This window comes from Microcebus murinus, chromosome 1 (assembly GCF_040939455.1).
Source record: "Microcebus murinus isolate Inina chromosome 1, M.murinus_Inina_mat1.0, whole genome shotgun sequence".
Lineage (NCBI taxonomy): Eukaryota > Metazoa > Chordata > Mammalia > Primates > Cheirogaleidae > Microcebus > Microcebus murinus.
Window position 1 is genome coordinate 107,697,386 of NC_134104.1, and position 19,138 is coordinate 107,716,523.

Sequence of the window (19,138 nt, forward strand, 5' to 3'; positions counted from 1 at the left end):
CCCAGCTAATTTTTTCTATATATATTAGCTGGCCAATTAATTTGTTTCTATTTATAGTAGAGATGGGGTCTCGCTCTTGCTCAGGCTGGTTTAGAACTCCTGACCTTGAGCAATCCGCCTGCCTTGGCCTCCCAGAGTGCTAGGATTACAGGCATGAGCCACCGCGACTGGCCTAGCTGTGGGTTTTTTATAGATACCCTTTATCAAGTTGAGGACATTCCCTTCTATTCGAAGTCCATTGAGTCTTTTTTTTAAGAAGAAGTGTTGAAGTTTGTCATATGGTTTTTCTGTGTCTATTGAGATAATCATGTGTTTTTTACTCTTTATTCTATTAATATGGTATATTACATTAATTGATTTTCAGATATCAAACCAACTTTGCATTCCTGGGATAAATCCAACTTCATTGTGGTACATAATCCTTTCTATATATTGCTAGGTTTTATTTACTAATATCTTGTTAGGGATTTTTGCATCTCATAAATATATTTTGATCCACATAAAAAGCATAAAATCTTTTTGTAATAATAGTACGTCCTATATTTGGACTGCTTTATGATTTCACAGGGCTCTCTCATAAGGTAAGTTTATTCCAGATTAGTCAAGAACCATTAGAACACCTTACATGACCTTATCTGACCTCAGCTATCCATCTGGAAACCTAGCTATCATCCGAGTACCCAACAAGATACATGGTTTCACATGTATAGTGCAAGAAGACGTGCACACCAACCCTGCCATCCTGGCAGTGCTGGATTCCTCTGGCAGAAGTTCCTGCTATCACCCCAATGGAAATGTCTGGTAGGCTTCTAGGTTTTTTCTGTGGTCCTTTTGGTTTTTTGGTTGTGTGAAATTTTATTTTTCTTTTTAAATTATATGAATGGCTTTAAGAAGATTTATTTAAGTTTGTGGCCTTTAGATAGTAACATTTAACTCAGAGACATTTTTGGTTTATGTCATTCCATATGCTTCTCAGAAAAATCCCAAGCTACTATATAAAACAAAGCTCAGTATAGTCTTTCTATAAACAGTAAGAAAATATGAGCTATATAATTGCAATATTAAAAAAATCTTAATAAATTATATGGTAATTCTAGAGATTTGGCATATGAACCTACGCAGTCTTTAGAGCCTGTGCCTTGATGATGTTATGCTGCTGCTTCTATGGAAATAATTTGTCAAAGGACAGTTGCTACGTTATGTTTTTATTGTTTGAGATACAGTCCTAACTAGTAAGCCTCCTACAGCCACAACCAACAACAATAATATATAAACAAAATCTTTAAAGAAGGCAGAGCACAGTGGCTCACTCCTGTAATCCTAGCACTTTGGGAGGCCAAGGTGGGAGGATAGCTTGAAGCCAGGAGTTCAAGACCAGCCTGACTAACATAGTGTGACTCTATCTCTACAAAAATAGAAAAATTGGCTGAGCATGGTGGTGCATGCCTGTAGTCCCAGCTACTCATGAGGCTGAGGCAGGAGGATCCATTGAGCCCAGTAGTTTCAGGTTGCAGAGAGCTATGATAATGCTACTGTACTCCAGCCTGAGCAACAGAGCAAGACCCTGTCTCAAAAAAAAAAAAAAAAAATCTCTAAAGAAATTATTATCGTGATCCCAATTTGATCTACTAATGTACATACTCTATACTATTACTTCATTTAGCCTAACAAAGTGACATGTGGGTCATAATTTCAAATACAACTTAAACTTTTTGAGCTTTTCAGGAAGGGATCTTCTCCTTTTTCCCCTTTACATTATTTACAGGTTTAACAATCTCATTTTGGGAAACTCTGCCAATAATTGGCAATGTTTGTATATTGCCAGTACTTGAGAAAGTTAGGACACAGTGAGCTATTTGGGTTTTTAGTCCAAAGCAGTAGTCAATCCATTACCACTGTGTATATTAGAAAATTTCTACTTACCTTTCAGGATTCAATAGTAATTCTACATTACATTTGGTGAAGTGCTATATTAATTATCACCAATATTCACTGGTTTCTAAACTAGAAACCAATTGGTTCTTCTAGATTGATTTCACGAATCCCCTGACCCACAAACTGAACTCTGGGCACTCTGGCATGGCTCCTTGATATTTTCATAGACTTTCTATCTGGCTTTCACATAGCAAGTCCATTTCCCCTGCTGGACTGATGTTCCCTGAAGGCACATCCTAAATCTTTGCCACAACATAGCAGTGTATCTCACACGGTATAGACCCAAAGAATGTTTATTAAATAAACAAAGCACTGACTTATCTAGATAATTTTACCCAAATATTATTTTCACACACATTTCAAGATAAAACTAAATCTCTCTCTTCCTAAATACAATAAGATAATCACCTCAGTTTTTCATTTGTGCTTGGGATATTAGATTACTATCACAAATCAATGAAATGAGATGATTTCTGGGGAAGTGAGATGATAGTTATCTTACTATAGGGAGCCCTTATGGCCAATTCATCGAGTGTTTATTTTTAATTCATTATCAAATTAAGTCAATTTTCTAAATACCCAGAACTATCCCGATTCTCTTTCCTCAAGATGGGAATGGTGATCCAAGATGGAAGAGGATGAGAGACTGTGACAAGGAGACAGCTGAGTAGAATGGCAGTGTGATTGCCTGTGCAGGGCTAAATGTAATGTAGTAAAAAGGGGCATTGGTGATGCTAAGAGATTGCAGGGGGACCAGTTGGTCTAAGTTCTACCTTCTGCTCCTTACAGAGGTCTTCTCTACTACAGGGCTCTCAGAGGTGTTCCTGAGCCTCTCCCCCGCCCCAACACCCACATCTGCTGAGAGGCCTCTGAGAAGGACACATGGCTCCCAGTTGGTGGGCACTGTTAGGAAACAGCTTTCTTGTACTGATGTCAAGTTGGGCTTCCCCAGAATTTACATCCACTGGTCTTCACTTTGGCATGATGAAAATCTAAGCATTGGTCTTTCCCCCTCTTTCAGGAATAGCCTATTCCCCTGTATCTCTTCTTTTCTGGACTAAACTTTTCCTGCTCCCTCTCCATCCTTCCAGAGCCCTTTACCATCCCAGTTCCATCCTTTGAATCATTTTAGTTTATCAGTATGGCCTCGAATTGGACCCAGTACTTCAAATTAGTGCAGAATTCAGTCATGGTATTATCAATCGTAAGATTATCTGACATTTTCACCACTCGTATGCTATTGGCTAACATAAACTGTTACTCCCCTTGGTAAGCAAGTGACAGGGCTAATTCCGCTATTGGATTATAGTGTTACTGTTTATGATTTTTTAATTTCCTTCCTGCCCAGGGTATACATCAATATCTTGGGAGGTCAATATTCAGATCAAGCTGGCAACAGAATAAGGGCTTGGAATTGGTCAAGTCCCACCACTTCCTCACCATTTGTTTCATTTAAACCTGTCTTTCTGGCTTTGAACCATCATATTGGAGTTCGCATCTTAGAACAAGACAAGATTTCTATCACTTTTCTAGCAATGGGCCAACAGGCAAAAATCAGTGTCGGAACCAAAGTGAAGGTAGGTACGGTTTTAAAAACAGTTTAAAGCATTTAGAATAATGAGTAAAATAATTTTTGGTAATGTTATTACTGATAGATTATACTTTTGCATAATCTACTGTCCACTAAGAATTTTGGAATTCAATGAAAAAACACATAGTGAAAGTTTCATATGGAATTGAGGCAGGCTCATTGTCTCTTCTTCTTCTGAAATTCCTTTTAGGTCAGATTTGGATCCAAGTAACACTTATTGAGTGCTCTGTGACTGAGTGTGCGCCTTTGGGGGTTTTGTTTTAGGATTCCTTGACAAAAATATGCTCTCAAATCCCTCAGAAAGTATTAACTATACATATCCCAAAGTCTTCTTCTGTCTATTAATTGTGTTTTCTTAAGTATTAGTTTCTCTAATAGGTAAATCTGATACCTCTCTTTCATGGCCTCAAGTATTTGGTGATTCTCAGTTGTGTGTTCATTTTTGTATTTGAGAATCTCTACTTCTCTGCTCTGCTTACTGAAGTTTGCTTTTGATCACTGCAGAGAAGTGGTATGTGCTGTTGAGGAGTGCGGGCACCAGTGCGCAACACAAAGGGGAAGCTGAGGGGGCTGCCTCCCAATGTAATGTAGACTTCAGGGTCTCTCCTCCTCCTTTCTCTTGACTCTGAGCTCAGAATGTGTGTGTTTTGGGTTACTGGTTTCATTTAGTCATTTATCTCCCTATAGATAAAGCCTCATCTACTTTTTGATCTCTAGGAATTCCTTAAAATTATTCCTGCCGATGAAATCTTTCTTATTAGAACCATCATTGATTTAATCTGTAAAAAGTTTTCTGTCATGTTATGGGATTTGGTGTTAAAGTGTAGATTGCGGATCTCGATCCATTCTTTGTTACTTGTCCATCTCGTATTTTTTTCCTTCCTCCCTTCTTTCCTTTCTATGGAAGGAGGTGTGGAAATGCAGAAGGATACTGTAAGTTCTTGCACATTTTGCAGATAAGTGGTCACTCTGCTTGCAGAAGGTAGTAGTTCTGTTTGCATTTAATCTGCCCCACTGAGGCTAACTGCCCCTCCCAGGCTGGCCCCAAAGGCACAGACTGGCAAGACCGTCCTAACAGAACCATTCAGCTTTCTGCAGCTGCAAGGAGACAGTAGCAGCCTAGAATCATCAAAGGCTGTGAGGTAGCAGGGAGGGCAGAAGCCCAGGAAGAGTAATGGAGAGGTTAATTTGGAACAGTCTCCTGGAAGTAGGGGGCACATTTAGGAGAACAAAAGGGAGTTTTAGTCATCCTGGTCCTACCTTCTCTGAGGAAAAATGCCCCCTCAGTGCCTTCCCAATGGATACCTAGCCTTCCCACACTTCCAGGGAAGGGACTGTGGTGGAGGCAACTTTGTACTCTCCTCAGTAGATGCTGGTTAAATTACTTGAATAAATTGTAAGCTTTTGGAAGTACCCAAATTCCACTCAGTCTCCTGAGTCTCCACAGCATTTCAGCTCTTTCCTTGCTGGGATCAGAATAATGCCACTGCCCCTTACAGATAACTAGACTGGACCTTCAATAGGGAATCTAATCCGAAATTAGGGCCATGATTTGGCTCCTCCCACCTCCCCAGTTCCACTCTTGGACTCTGAGCTTCCCTTCTCTTTCTCTTTGCTGAAAAGCTACCAGCCTCTGAGGAGATTCCAGTCTTCCGATATCTGAGTGGAGATGATCTTATTCTGCTGGCCAATTTAATAAAGATTCGACGCCTGTTTCATAAACTTGAAGGATGTGTGAATTTTCCGTCAAGCCAGGTTTTGGAAAAAATAAAGCAACCTTCCTACCTTTCCTCACTTTCTCTAAAACTAATTGCCCTCTGTCACAATTCTGGTATAAATCGAGATACAATGACAACAATAAAAAACATAATAAATGAAAAAATTTAACTAAGAATGATGGTACTTTCATATATTTTGTTGACTTTTTTGGTGGGGGTAAGATTGGGAGGTTTCAAAAAAGTGTACAAAATAACTAGGAAATACCAAGAAATATGCTATATTATAAATTTAGAACACATGCTGAGCATTACTGGTTTATATTCTTGGTCATAAAATCAAACAACTCAACTTGCACAATATCAGAAAATGAGCAAATCAGCAAAAGTATTAGTGTTAGTCAGAGTCCTATTAGGAAAATGAAAGCAGGAAGGGACTAGATGTTTACAAGGCCATTGGAAAAGCTAGGGAAATGAACACTCCTGCTGGCCTTCAGGAAATACGGAAGTGAAGGTGTTTTAGCCCGTTAACAGGACGGAGGATGAACACAGAACATAAAACACAAACGCAGAACACAAAGAAAAACATGGACACACAGACAGACGGTTGACTCGAGTAATAATACACCGGGTCCATTTTATTTTTATACTCTAAAAGATTAAAGTTAGTTCCTTGTACGTAACTGCCCAGGCATTGCAGCAATGGCCATAAATTCCGGAATACATAGCTTTAGGGAAGCAGATATCCCCTGGCTCAAGGTCTCCAGGTAGTTGCTCTAGGTGCTAGGCATAAAGGACCGAGATTAGCAAGGATGGGCAAGGTGAGCCACAGGGGGCATTTCTCATCCCCAGCTTCTGTTAGGGTGACCCCCTAAGATCTTCAGCTGAACCCCGGCAGCTGTGCCTGGCTTAAGTTGCCCCTCCCTTGAGGGGTCTTACCTGTCATTGACTAACCAGCCATCTTATGGAGTGTACGCAGCAATCACAGGAACAATATGTTTATCATGTGGCCTCCAGACCTCCCAATGCTGTGGGGCGGGGCTGCTCTTGCTACTCGCAGCTCAGGTCCTTTGTTATACCTCTAGGCAACATCCTTGTTTATCACAATGACCTTGTCTGGAACAGATTACTTTCAAACACTCTGGGCAGAAAACGTACATTACTCATTAACTTTAATTCTTAAACTAGGAAAATATATGTCAGTCCCCTACATGAAGGAATCTCAAGAAGCCACAGAGTCACAACTAATGATCTTTGCTGCCCACAGCACCAATGTGACAGACTGACAGGAACTCTTCTGGAAGTTGCTACAGCATCACATTATAGTGCAGGAAATACAAGAAACCACCATCTACTCAAACATCTACCTCCTCCTGCCAAAGATGAATGATGGCTTCTTATTCCCTGCCTTACAAACCTCAGGGAGGTGTCTCTCACTGGGGAATCATAAAGGGAACCAGCTAGTAAAGATTACAGAATATTATGTCTTTTCCACTTCCCATAATATGCGGGAGGGGAGGGGTGCTGCTGAATCTGCAAAGACAGCCCAGCACAGTATCCTCTGATGATAAGGTTGCTTTAGAACAGAAAGCGGAGTTGAGAGTTGGAGGTAGAGGACCATCAACACATGGGAGGGACGCTTGAACCCGGCAACTCCTGAACTTCCTGGGACTCAGTTGTCAGTTCTCTGTTCTTTGGGAGAGAGTGAAATAAATATAGTTTCAGAGGACATTCCTTTCACTGAATTTCAAATATGGTGCTAATGTGTAACAAGAGAGATTAAGACTACCCACCATTCACAACTTTGTTCCAAATCAGGTTGTTTTTCTACTAAGAACCACCTGAGGAAGTGCAAGAAAGGAATGGAAGGAAAGTAGTAAGTGAAAGCATGGAGTATTCCAGGAAGGCTGAGCTACTGGGAGAAAGGAGGTGTGGTTCTTGCAGCCAATCTATTAACCATATATATATATTTTTTTTCTTCCTTTAGTTAGCTTACTTTCTAGGAATTTTATTAATACTGAGGATTCGGTTTTATTATTATTTTTATTATTTTTCAATTTTTACTCTTGCTATTCCCCCTACTATTTTTGTGAAAGAGATTCCTAGACTCACATCTCTATGTTAAATGTCTCTATTTCTTTTTTCTATTTTGCCTTTAGCTTTTTCCTTTTCATTGATGAACTTTTAGTTTCTATCAAGTGAGATAGAAATATTAAATTAATTGAACTAATATGTATCAGTATAGCTCTAAAGAATAGCACATAACAGTACATCAAAACAAAGCTCTATGGCTACTCTTTTTGGCTTAGGAGCGATAGAAGCAGGTTGGTTTGAGTCTTGGGTTAACAGTTCCCCCTGGTTAACAACGCTACTATCCATCCTACTAGGTCCACTCATTATGCAAATCTTAGTCCTTACTTTTGCGCCATGTGTAATTAATAGACTAGTAGCTTTTGTGAAAGAACGGATAAACACTGTCCAGCTACTAGTATTGCAACAACAATATCAGCAGCTATGGTCAAGTGCTATAGAACTAGAGCACCTAAGAGTCCTTGAGGACGAGCAGGAGTGCTCGTCTGCTACCTAGAGAAAGGGGGGAATGTAAGGCAGAGGAATTTGTAGGACAGAGGAAGGGCAGAGGAATTTATTCTACTTGTTGGGAATTCACTTGGGTGGGGCAATGAGCTAACGGCAAACCTTTGCTTCTGGTCATTGCTTGCTTGCTACACCGCTGTAAGGGGAATTATGGGATGAGGTCATTGAAGCACGGGCAACTGGCCTATCAGGCAATAGAGGGCAACCAACCCGCCAATATTTCAAAAGGCAATAGTGGGCAACCAATCATTTCAAAGGTCAACGCATGATCCATGCATAGTCGGCTTGTGCGCAGCTTGTGCACCGTGGGGATAAAAGGCATGCCATTGTTCCGGTCGGGGTCCTTGCCTGCGAGAGTGGCCACTGCGTTGGTGCTCTGGGGCTTGGACCCTGGCTAGCCAGAAAATAAACCTCCTCTTGTGTGATTGCAAAAAAAAAAAAAAAAAAAAAAAAAACTGGCCGGGCGCTGTGGCTCACGCCTGTAATCCTAGCTCTTGGGAGGCCGAGGCGGGCGGATTGCTCAAGGTCAGGAGTTCAAAACCAGCCTGAGCAAGAGCGAGACCCCGTCTCTACTATAAATAGAAAGAAATTAATTGGCCAACTAATATATATATAAAAAATTAGCTGGGCATGGTGGCGCATGCCTGTAGTCCCAGCTACCCGGGAGGCTGAGGCAGAAGGATCGCTCGAGCCCAGGAGTTTGAGGTTGCTGTGAGCTAGGCTGACGCCATGGCACTCACTCTAGCCTGTGCAACAAAGCGAGACTCTGTCTCAAAACAAAAACAAAAACAAAAACAAAAACAAAAAAAAACAAAGCTCTAACTGAAATCTGGTTTTATACATCCATTAAAAACTAGGAATGCTCTGATTTAAGCCAAACTGGCAAATCCAAAGCAGGTGATAGAAAGACTCCATGTATACACAGCCAGCTAAGAAAATCACTGGTGTCTATATTATACCTTGTGGTGCAACCCAGTATTAAACAATGTACAAAGCCGGCCAGGGAGAAAACAACTTTCTATTTGCATCCACTTTTTACTTGCTCTACAGGACTGCGACCAAGAAATGAAAATGACATGCATCCAAACTCTTCAGAGATGACACCCTGTTGTGTCATTTTCAAAATAACCGAGTAAACCATTAAATAAAAGGACAACACACTAGAAAAATAATCAACCTCTTGCTCTCTTATTTATATGCATACATATTAGCACCTGAGAAATGTCAAATGAACGAATGAACAAATGAAGTGAAATCTCTACTATCGGGGGTTCGAGACATCCCGGATAAAGATAAGGTCCCATGGCAGACTGTGTTGCAAGAGATGAAAGAAAGAAAGACACAGAGACAGAAATAATATTTAAGAAAGTGGGGAAGTCACCACCAGCACTCTGGTGCCAAAGTGGCGGTGACTAAAACCCAGCACATGCTTTTTATTCTCTTTGCCATACTGCAAAATACAATGATCTCATGTGAAAAAATCACAGGATACAATGATCAAAGATCTTGGGGCTACCCCCAAATCACAAGGTGTCCTAGCTGATTTCCTTCTCCTTTCTAGAAGTGAAAAACACATAATTCTTCAGTAGGTACAACCCTTTTGATCAAAGTAAACTGATTTTATCCCAAACTCAAGCTATGTACACGGATATCAATCTTTAACTTCAGTAGCTGCAACCCATTTGAACAAGGAATAAAGAAACTACATGCTTTCCACTGGGAGACTGGTTTTACATTAACTGAAGCATTGTTGAGAGAAAGGGAGAGAAGGAGCTTGGGCAAGTGTTCTAACAATGGAAGCCTTGATATCCTTCCTCCCTGGCTGACATGTTGCAATCTACCTCTACAGCCATGAGTTTTCATGTCAGGTTGCTCTGTGGCTTTTCATGCATGAGACCCCTTAGGCTCTGAGGTTAAAGCATGCTTTGCTGTACTCCCAAATCACTAATATATGCTCCCTGGCTAGGCAGTTAACATCTGCACTCATTTCAGGCTTCTGCTCAGGCAATTCCTTCACTTCTTCTCCTCTCACAGCCTCAGACACGGCATCCCTAAATCCTACTGGTCTTAATCCCATCACTCTACCACAGACATATATTGTTATGGAGCAAGATTCTGGGTGTCTCTTTGCTGCTCTTTTCAGTGCCTGACAGTGCGGGTTGAGAATAGACCAAAATTGACGCATATCAAAGCCTAGTTCCCACCTCAATCCTTTCATTAAAAACCCAGTTTTCTGTGGAGCTGAGCTGCCATTGATAACAAATTTCTCAGAAACATGGCTGGCACTCTCTTTATTTAAGCTGAATGTGTTAATAAACCAAGTTTTCATTCCAGAGCTAGAGTTTAACCCATTCATTTAGTTCATCTGTTTAATAAACATTTATTCAATGCCTACTTTGTACAAAGTACTGGTGATCATAAAGCTGGAAATCATAGTTCCCTGTCCTCAGGGGAAAAGAAACACAAAAAGAGACCATGACAAAACAATGAGGTAAGTGACAGAAAGTACGGGGAGCATCAAAAAGATAGCATTATGTCCCAGCCCAGGGACTAAATGTCCTGGGGGGGGGGGTAAGAAGGCAAGGAAATCAAATGACCAATCTCAAAATAATCACAGAATTTTCCCCCTGAAGCAACAATTAACCCTTAGGTATGTTGACTGGATGTAGGGATCACAGGTGACTCAATTGATGACCACAAAGTCACAAATGCCCAGATGATAAGTAAATAATTACATGTTCAACCCCTTGAGCAGTTGCTCATACCATCAGGTTAGCAAGAAAGGGCCAGAGATGGCTCAGGTAAATCTTACCCTTGACTAAGCACTTAAAGAGGCCACACGACGACTTCCAGAAAGATGGAGAGAAAAGGGATGGAGTCACAGGTTTCATCGCAGGCGTTGAGAATGGAGGAGGGTTGGCCTGGCTTTGATCCAAAGAGAAAGGTTCAACTGTGGATAGAGCCAATGCATGAGATCTTGGGGCATCTCAAAGGGAAGAATACAGCACTGGACAGAATCTCCCTTCAGGATACCATCAGGGTCCTCTGCATTCACCCTACACACTAGTGGGCAGCAAAATGCTGGGATGAGGAATGATGGAGAAGTGATAGGAAAGGGGAACAGTTTTGCCTGGTAGGTAAAAACCTGAGTAGGTAAAAATTGAGAAGAAAGTAGCTGTGCAGTGAGCTGGGAAAAGAAAGCACATCAAGTTCTGAGGTGGGAATGAGTTGCCTGCACATTCCAGGGGCTAGAAAGGAGGCTGCTGTGAGTGAGGGGGAGTGTGGTGCCAGGTGAGGCTGGAGGTAGGAGGAAGCTGGATGGAGCAGGGCTGTATGTGCCATGGTAAGGAGTTGGGATTTTATTCCACAGATGCTTGTCTTTTTCTTGAAAAGATGCCAATTTCTAAAGCCTGAAGAGTTTTGTTTGTTTTTTTCTTTTGAGACAGAGTCTCGCTTTGTTGCCCAGGCTAGAGTGAGTGCTGTGGCATCAGCCTAGCTCACAGCAACCTCAAACTTCTGAGCTCAAGCAATCCTTCTGCCTCAGCCTCTTGAGTAGCTGGGACTACAGGCATGCGCCACCATGCTAGGCTGATTTTTTCTATACATATCAGTTTGGCCAATTAATTTCTTTCTATTTAGAGTAGAGATAGAGTCTCACTCTTGCTCAGGCTGGTTTTGAACTCCTGACCTCGAGGAATCCACCCGCCTCGGCCTCCCAGAGTGCTAGGATTACAGGCATGAGCCACCGCGCCCGGCCTAGAGCCTGAAGAGTTTAACCACTGATCACCATGCACTTTTCCTCTTCCTGACTCAATAATGATTATCTGAGAGCAAGGATGGAAAAGCAATGGGAACACTCAAATACACTAGGAGAACATTTAAATTGGTACCACCACTTTGGAGAGCAAATCCTATAACCTAGTAAAGTGGAGGATGTGCACACCCATCACATAGAGTTTCTATTTCTAAAGAGATACCTCCTAGAGAAACTCACACACAATGATACAAAAACAAGCTTGTTGCTGTAACATTGTTTGTAGTAGCAAAACAACAGCAACAATGAAATGTCCATTAACAGAATAGATAAATCGAAGGAGCAAAGACAGCAGAGTGAGGCGTGCTGTTGCTGACTGGCCTCTGGGTTGGGGGCAGAGGCGGAAGGATTACCCCAGGAGGCCGAGTGCATTTGGCAGACCCTGCAAGGTTCCTTATCACAGCTGATGAGGTGATTTTGGGTCATACTTCTGATTGGTTGACTGCCATGTAAATGAAGTAACTTTTGGGACATACTTCCGATTGGCTGACTACTATGTAAATGAAGTAACTTTTGGGACATATTTCTGATTGGCTGACTACTATGTAAATGAGGTGACTTTTGTGAAAACTTGCCATTGGCTAACTGTAACCCCCAAAAAGGTATAAAACTAAAAGAAAACGAAAAAGGGACGCTCAGAGTTTGGTGGCAGACATGCCTCTCTGAGCCCACTGGCGAAATAAAGCTGACTCTCCAACTCTCCGCGTGCCGCTTGGGTTTTTCTTCAGCCAAGAGCTGTTCATGCCTGCCGGAACATCACCACCACTAAGAGAGTGGCCCTTGAACCAGCAGCATGAGCATCTCTCAGTAGCTGGTTAGGATGTGCAACGTCTGGGGGATGGTCATGCTGGAGACTCAGACTTGTAGGGGGAAGAGGGAAAGGGCATTTATTGAAACCTTAAAATCTGTACCCCCATCATATGTCGAAATAAAAAAAAAAAGAAATGTGGGATCTCAGACCCCAGAATTTGCACGTTAACAAGTTCTCTAGAAGATTTGTATGCTCACTCTAAGTTTAAGGAGTGCTGATCTACAGTTAGTGGTTCTCTACTCTGGCTGCACATTAGAATCACACTGGGAGTCTTTCAAATACCTGTGCCTGGGAAATTGGAACTCTGCCCAAATAACTGATAAAATAAAAATATTAATGTTAAATTTTAAAATGTGATAATGGTATTGTAGTTATTTTTGTAAAGGGTCATTCTCTTGTATACACGTACTGATATGTGTGAACTAAAAATAAAATACTAACCTCCCCACTGACTCGGCCTCTCGACCCCCCCTCTCGGCCAAGGGGACCCCGAAGAAACCTTAAAACTGAGTTCCCCACCATGACAGGCATGGGAAGTCAGACACGCATCATTTTACCCCTTCCTTCCTAACAACCATTAGCCTTTATCTCCTAAAGGCCTGACCAGCATTCTTTCCTGATAAAAGACCATCAACCATGAAGTGGTTTTAACAGTTCTACAGAACATGAGCAGAGAGGGTTTCCATGCACTTGTTTTGCCTTTTTGACATAGAGGGCAGCCATTTTTAAACATGGACCCTATAAAAAGACAGAAAGCCCCATTGTGTAAGTGCATAGTTCTCTTTTCATAAATATTCATGACTCCTGTTACAGCTTGTTAAATATGTATATGTAGCCATGTCCCTCAGTATAAAATCCTGTTCCCTTTATCCTTCCTTTGAAGCATGTGTTCTGGGCTTGTGGCCAGGAACCCTGTTTCCCAGCCTACTGGAATGGCTACTGCAGGCTGAAAACCTTCTGGGAAATAAAGCTCTCCTTTTCCAAATTATAAACCTTGTTATGTTTCTCAGTTAACAAACATGAATAGAATATGAAGAGACTATCCTTTATTGTTATTCTTGGCACCCTTGTCAAGTCTGAGTAAACCGTATATGTACAGTTTCTTACAGTTTATTTCTGGGCACTTGATTCTGTTCCATTGCTGTATGTATTTGTATTTATACCAGTACCATACCATTTTGATCATCAAAGCTTATAATATAGTGATAGTCTGAAATAAGGAAATGTGATGCCAGCTTTATTCTTTTTTTTTTTTTTTTGAGACAAAGTCTCACTCTATTACCCGGGCAAGAATGCCATGGCGTCAGCCTAGCTCACAGCAACCTCAAACTCCAGGGCTCAAGTGATCCTCCTGCCTCAGCCTCCCAAGTAGCGGGGACTACAGGCATGGAGCCACCATGCCCGGCTAATTTTTTCTCTATATTTTTAGTTGGCCAATTATTTCTTTCTATTTTTAGTAGAGACAGGGTCTTGCTCTTGCTAAGGCTCGTCTTGAACTCCTGACCTTGAGCAATCCGCCCACCTCGGCCTTCCAGAGTGCCAGGATTACAGGCGAGAGCCACCTCGCCGGCCCAGCTTTGTTCTTCTTTTTGAAGAATTACCTTAGTCAGAATCTTTTGTGGTTCCATATAAATTTTAGGGTTTATTTCTATTTCTTTGAAAAATGCCACTGAAATTTTTATAAGGAATTTTGATAATTTTCTTTTTTTATATATATTTTTTTGATTTTTGATTTTTTAAAATTTTTATTTATTTTTTTGTTTTTTTGAGACAGAGTCTTGCTTTGTTGCCCAGGCTAGAGTGAGTACCATAGCAACAGCCTAGCTCACAGCAACCTCAAACTCCTGGGCTCAAGCAATCCTGCTGCCCCAGCCTCCCAAGTAGCTGGGACTACAGGCATGCGCCACCATGCCCAGCTAATTTTTTCTATATATATTAGTTGGCCAATTAATTTCTTTCTATTTTAGTAGAGATGGGTCTCACTCTTGCTCAGGCTGGTTTCGAACTCCTGACCTCGAGCGATCCGCCCGCCTCAGCCTCCCAGAGTGCTAGGATTACAGGCGTGAGCCACTTCGCCCAAATTTTGATAATGTTCAAGCAATAGATTTTCGGTAGTATAGACATTTTAATAATAATAATTCTTTCAATTCATGAACATGAGACATTTTTCCACTTATGTATGCATTCTTCAATTTCTTTTATCAATGTCTTAAGAGTTCTCATATTTTTCACCTCCTTGGTTAAATTTATTCCCATTTTATTGTTTTTTATGTTGCTGTAAATGAGAAATTAAACATTAAATATGCTCCTAAATTACAAATGGGTCAAAGAAGAAAGCACAAGAGAAATTAGAAAATACTTTTCAACTGAATGAAAACAAAACACAATGGAAAATTAATCCCCTTAGTGAATATCTAGAATTGGTGTCCTTCCTGAAATCAATACTCAACAGGACATACTGTGTATTGTCCCTAGAGATTAACGTCAGGATTGACTGGGCCACAAAGAGCAAGAATGACTTCTCAGAAAAACAAAAGAGAATAATCACATTAAGCTACTGGGCACTCTAATTACAGGAATTTCATATTCTCAGGCAAAGAAAGGAGGGTGCTTAGCCAATGAGCAGAAAAGAGATTCCAAAAGAATGTAAATGATACTCAAAGGTTAAAAGCTAAATTACCAACATGAGACTTTAGAGTTAAGAAGGATAATTCCAAGGCAGTGTAGGTTTCTGTATGACACTGAACCATAAAGTAAATGAAAACCCAAGAAGAAAACAAATGTGACCACAAAAGCTGACACTAATATTTTAAATTGAAAAATTTTAAAATTATATATCCAAGTCGAAGAAGTCTGAAGAATGTAATGCTGAGAATGCCAGAATGCAAAATGCTTTTGTTAGAACCTCTGACTACCTCTTCATTCTGTGCTCTGCCCACTACATGCTTACTACAGCCAGAATCGCCTCTTAAAACCCAAATCTTGGCCTGGCGTAGTGGCTCACACCTGTAATCCTAGCACTCTGGGAGGCTGAGGCGGGTGGATCACTCAAGGTCAGGAGTTTGAGAATAGCCTGAGCAAGAGCAAGACCCCATCTTCATTAAAAATAGAAAGAAATTATCTGGACAACTAAAAATATATTAAAAATTAGCCGGGCATGGTGGCACATGCCTGTAGTTCCAGCTATTTGGGGGGCTGAGGCAGGATTGCTTGAACCCAGGAGATTGAGGTTGCTGTGAGCTAGGCTGATGCCATAGCACTCTAGTACGAACAACAGAGCCAGAAGGTGTCTCAAAAAAAAAAAAAGCCAAATCTGATCTTATACCTCATCTGCTCAGAAATCCTCCTTGGCTATTTATTATCCATAGACTGCAACCCAATTCTTCACCTAAGCTCTCAATGCCCACAAGCATCTTGTCCCAACCTATCTTTCCAGCCTATTTCCCAGCATGTCCCTCCCTTGATTGCTACCCCATATACTACACTATGGTCCAGCCCCCTTCCCCTACAAGAATTACCACAAAGACCTCATACTTCTGTGCTTTCTTGCCTCTAAAGTGCTGTTCCTCCTGTGTAACATTCTCATTTATTAAAAACTGTATCTTTAAGGATCTAGATCCAATGCCCTCTTTCTGTTCTCGTCGCCCACTTGTTAGGCTTCTTACCATGTTTTGCTGTATGCGACATTTTTGTGTGGTTATCTCTTCCACTAAAGAATAAGCTCTTTGAATGCAGGAACTGTGCTACCCATCTTTAGAACTGTTATCCCCACAGTATCTAGCACAGAGAAATCCCTCCAAAAATGCTTTTAAGCTAAATGGAAATATTATTCTGGAGAAGTTGGAAAATTCTAATAATACTGATTTTCAAGTTGTGGATCTGCTTGGCCCAACAGCAGATTCCAGTTGTTTTCCCCCTTCCATCAGCCTAAGAAAAGGTGGAAGCTCGGAAGACCAACACAAGTTATTTTCATTGTTGGAAGACAGTTTTTAACTCTACTGGTCTGGAATGTTAATCACCTCTTAACATGCAACTCATTATTACAAATGCCTTGGGGGGGGGGGGAACTACACCCAAACCAGGCGTTTTATTAAGTCATACCTCAAAGCTGCTTCTGATCACAGCTTCACATTCCCAAACAAGTTCCAAGGAAACAGGAACTTCCCTAGAAAACACTGTGAACTCTCTTCTTTCTGTCCCCTTCTTTTTCCTTTTTTTTTTTTTTTCCGTTCTGTTGTTTTTTTGAGACAGTCTTGATATGTTGCCCAGGCTAGAATGCCATGGAGTCAGCCTAGCTCAGAGCAACCTCAAACTCCTGGGCTCAAGTGACCCTCCTGCCTCAGCTTCTCTAGTAGCTGGGACTACAGGCAAGCACCACCATGCCTGGCTCACTTTTTCTATTTTTAGTAGAGATGGGGTCTTGTTCAGGCTGATCTTGAACTCCTGAGCTCAAGGAATCCTCCCACCTCAGCCTCAGAGAGTGCTAGAATTAAAGGCATGAACCATTATGCCCGGCCTTGTCCCTCTTTCTGTCCTCTGGGGTGGCCCACTGCCAACTTCAAGCTCCAAAAGTTCTTCTGGCTTTTTTCTCTAATAAAAAAAGAGAAAGGATCTAATAAGAGCCATTTCTCTTTGTTGGCTTGACATCCTTGACAGTCTTTCTCACTAAAATGTTTGTCACCTTCAATTTTGCCTTTTCTTTCATTATTGGGTCATTATTCTTCATTATTCTGCCTCTACTAAAGTAATTTTAAGCATAAATATGGGGATCAAATTTCAACATGAGGCTTGGAGGGGACAAATGTCCCAACTATATATCACCCATTCATTTATTCACTCACTCATTTACAAGCAACATTTACAGAACCATTTTGACCTTCCTCAAAACTATCTTAAATTTGTCTTTACTTTGCATAATCTTTAATTTTTTTGGTATTATAATGTTATGTAATTATTTTATAGCTCATATCTATGCTTCCCATATTATATTCCCATAAAATTCCTGGAGCACCTTTTCTTCAGTTATTATAATCACCTTAAACATGCTGCTTTACTGCAGGTTACACAGAACGGTTCTATAAATTTGAAGATGACTCTATAATGTAGGTTGCCTTGTTTCTTAAGATGATGTACACACATGCACACAACCCACACCCAAGGGGAATTAAGATGCAGTGGAGCAGGGATTATACACAGCCTCAGGAGAAATGCATTTCTTGGAGTATCCATTTTGCTAGGGAGGATTTAGGGAATTAAGAATGAAACAAGTTAAAACCAATAACAATTTGAAATGATTTTTTTGCATGAATTTTAAAATGAGGTATCAACAAAATTGTTTTGCAATGGGCTACATCAGGCCACAGTCCCAGGCAGGCTGGTGCTTCAGCAGAAAATTTGAGAAGACCTACCAAACAGAGCATTTTCACCGAATTTAAACTGAGAGAACGTGTATGATCCAAATTCTAGCTCAGAGGCAGGTGTGCTGTTTTTAAACCCACTGTATGTGTGAGGTAACCACCTTGCCTAGGAATGTAACTGGTAGTCTCTGTATATACTTGCAATTCTTACCATATAAACAGATGAAATGCAAAAGAGAGTAAGTAGTCTGAAAAACTGCGATTTGTAAACTCACTTTTGGGGAAACGTCTTTCCAGTTAATCTGAAGCTTGAATTTAGTTATGTTACAATAATAAATTGTCATGTAAACTTGCCTTCTATTCTGGTGTCTCTTGCACACACACTCCTTTTTTATTTAAGTTTATTTGAAAACTTCCAGATCATCTTAGCTAAAGTAGAGTAAATGTGAAACTAAATTGAAATTAAATTTGTAAGATTGCTTTGTTACTCTCTCCTCTCTTCCTGCCTGGTATAATTTCTTACAAAGACCCCTTTGCTTTTACTCTGTCTTCCCCAAGCTCCACCAAGGGTGTAGGTTTCTTTTTACCATAAGCTATATAACCAGGACAAGATACTTAATCTCTCTTAGCCTTTTCTTTATTTGAAAATTGGAGTATTGAAGTAGATTTCAAAACCACCAAATTTCATATATATAATACAGAATTTTACTGTAAGAATCATGTTATAAGTAATCCATTGCTTGTATGTATTGTACATTTTAATATCTTTAAATATAGTCTCTTATCTCTTGATTTTATGAGCTATTAAAGGACAAAACTCAGCAGCATGTTCTAATATATTTTTTTAATTATTTAGGGGAAAATGTCAACAGCACACTTTCATGCAAACAGACCTGCTCTTAGCAGCTCAAGAGTAATAAACAAAGGAGCTGTAATTGTTTTTTTCTTTAGTAAGGGTTGCTAGTATACAGAGGAGATGAGTATAGCCAATGGCCCAGGGGAGTATTGGTAGCAACCTGCCTGCTAGGCTCTAATACTTTCCTTTCTTAGCCAAGCGATCAAGCTCTGGCTCCATCCATGCTAGACAACTCTCAGTCCGGTTAAATAAATAGCTGAGTACTTGATCTGAGTAGCTTATAACTGCAAAACCATAGACTTGTCTTAAACATTTATGATCCTGAATAGGAAGGAGGTTGGGTGGAATGAGTGAATTAGAGGAAAAGAAGGTTAACAAATGATAAAATGATCAGGGTTACCTATCAAGTGAAAAACAGAAAGAATCCAAAGACAGGGAATGTGATACAAGTTGGACCTGAGTAC

At 40.6% G+C, this 19,138-nt stretch overlaps 2 protein-coding genes across 2 annotated transcripts in view; one reads left to right on the top strand and one right to left on the bottom strand.

Moving 5' to 3' along the window:
* The window catches only part of ERICH6 (glutamate rich 6), a 32,588-nt gene extending 26,662 nt beyond the window's left edge, over nt 1-5,926 (top strand). The window contains exons 12-14 of the mRNA XM_076004657.1: nt 646-801; nt 3,284-3,512; nt 5,150-5,926. Coding sequence (XP_075860772.1) covers nt 646-801; nt 3,284-3,512; nt 5,150-5,413 — 649 coding nt within the window. The 3' untranslated portion in view covers nt 5,414-5,926. The remainder of the gene's footprint in view (nt 1-645; nt 802-3,283; nt 3,513-5,149) is intronic.
* Nucleotides 1-19,138, bottom strand: part of SELENOT (selenoprotein T) — a 113,590-nt gene that overhangs the window by 65,974 nt on the left and 28,478 nt on the right. The window lies entirely within an intron of this gene.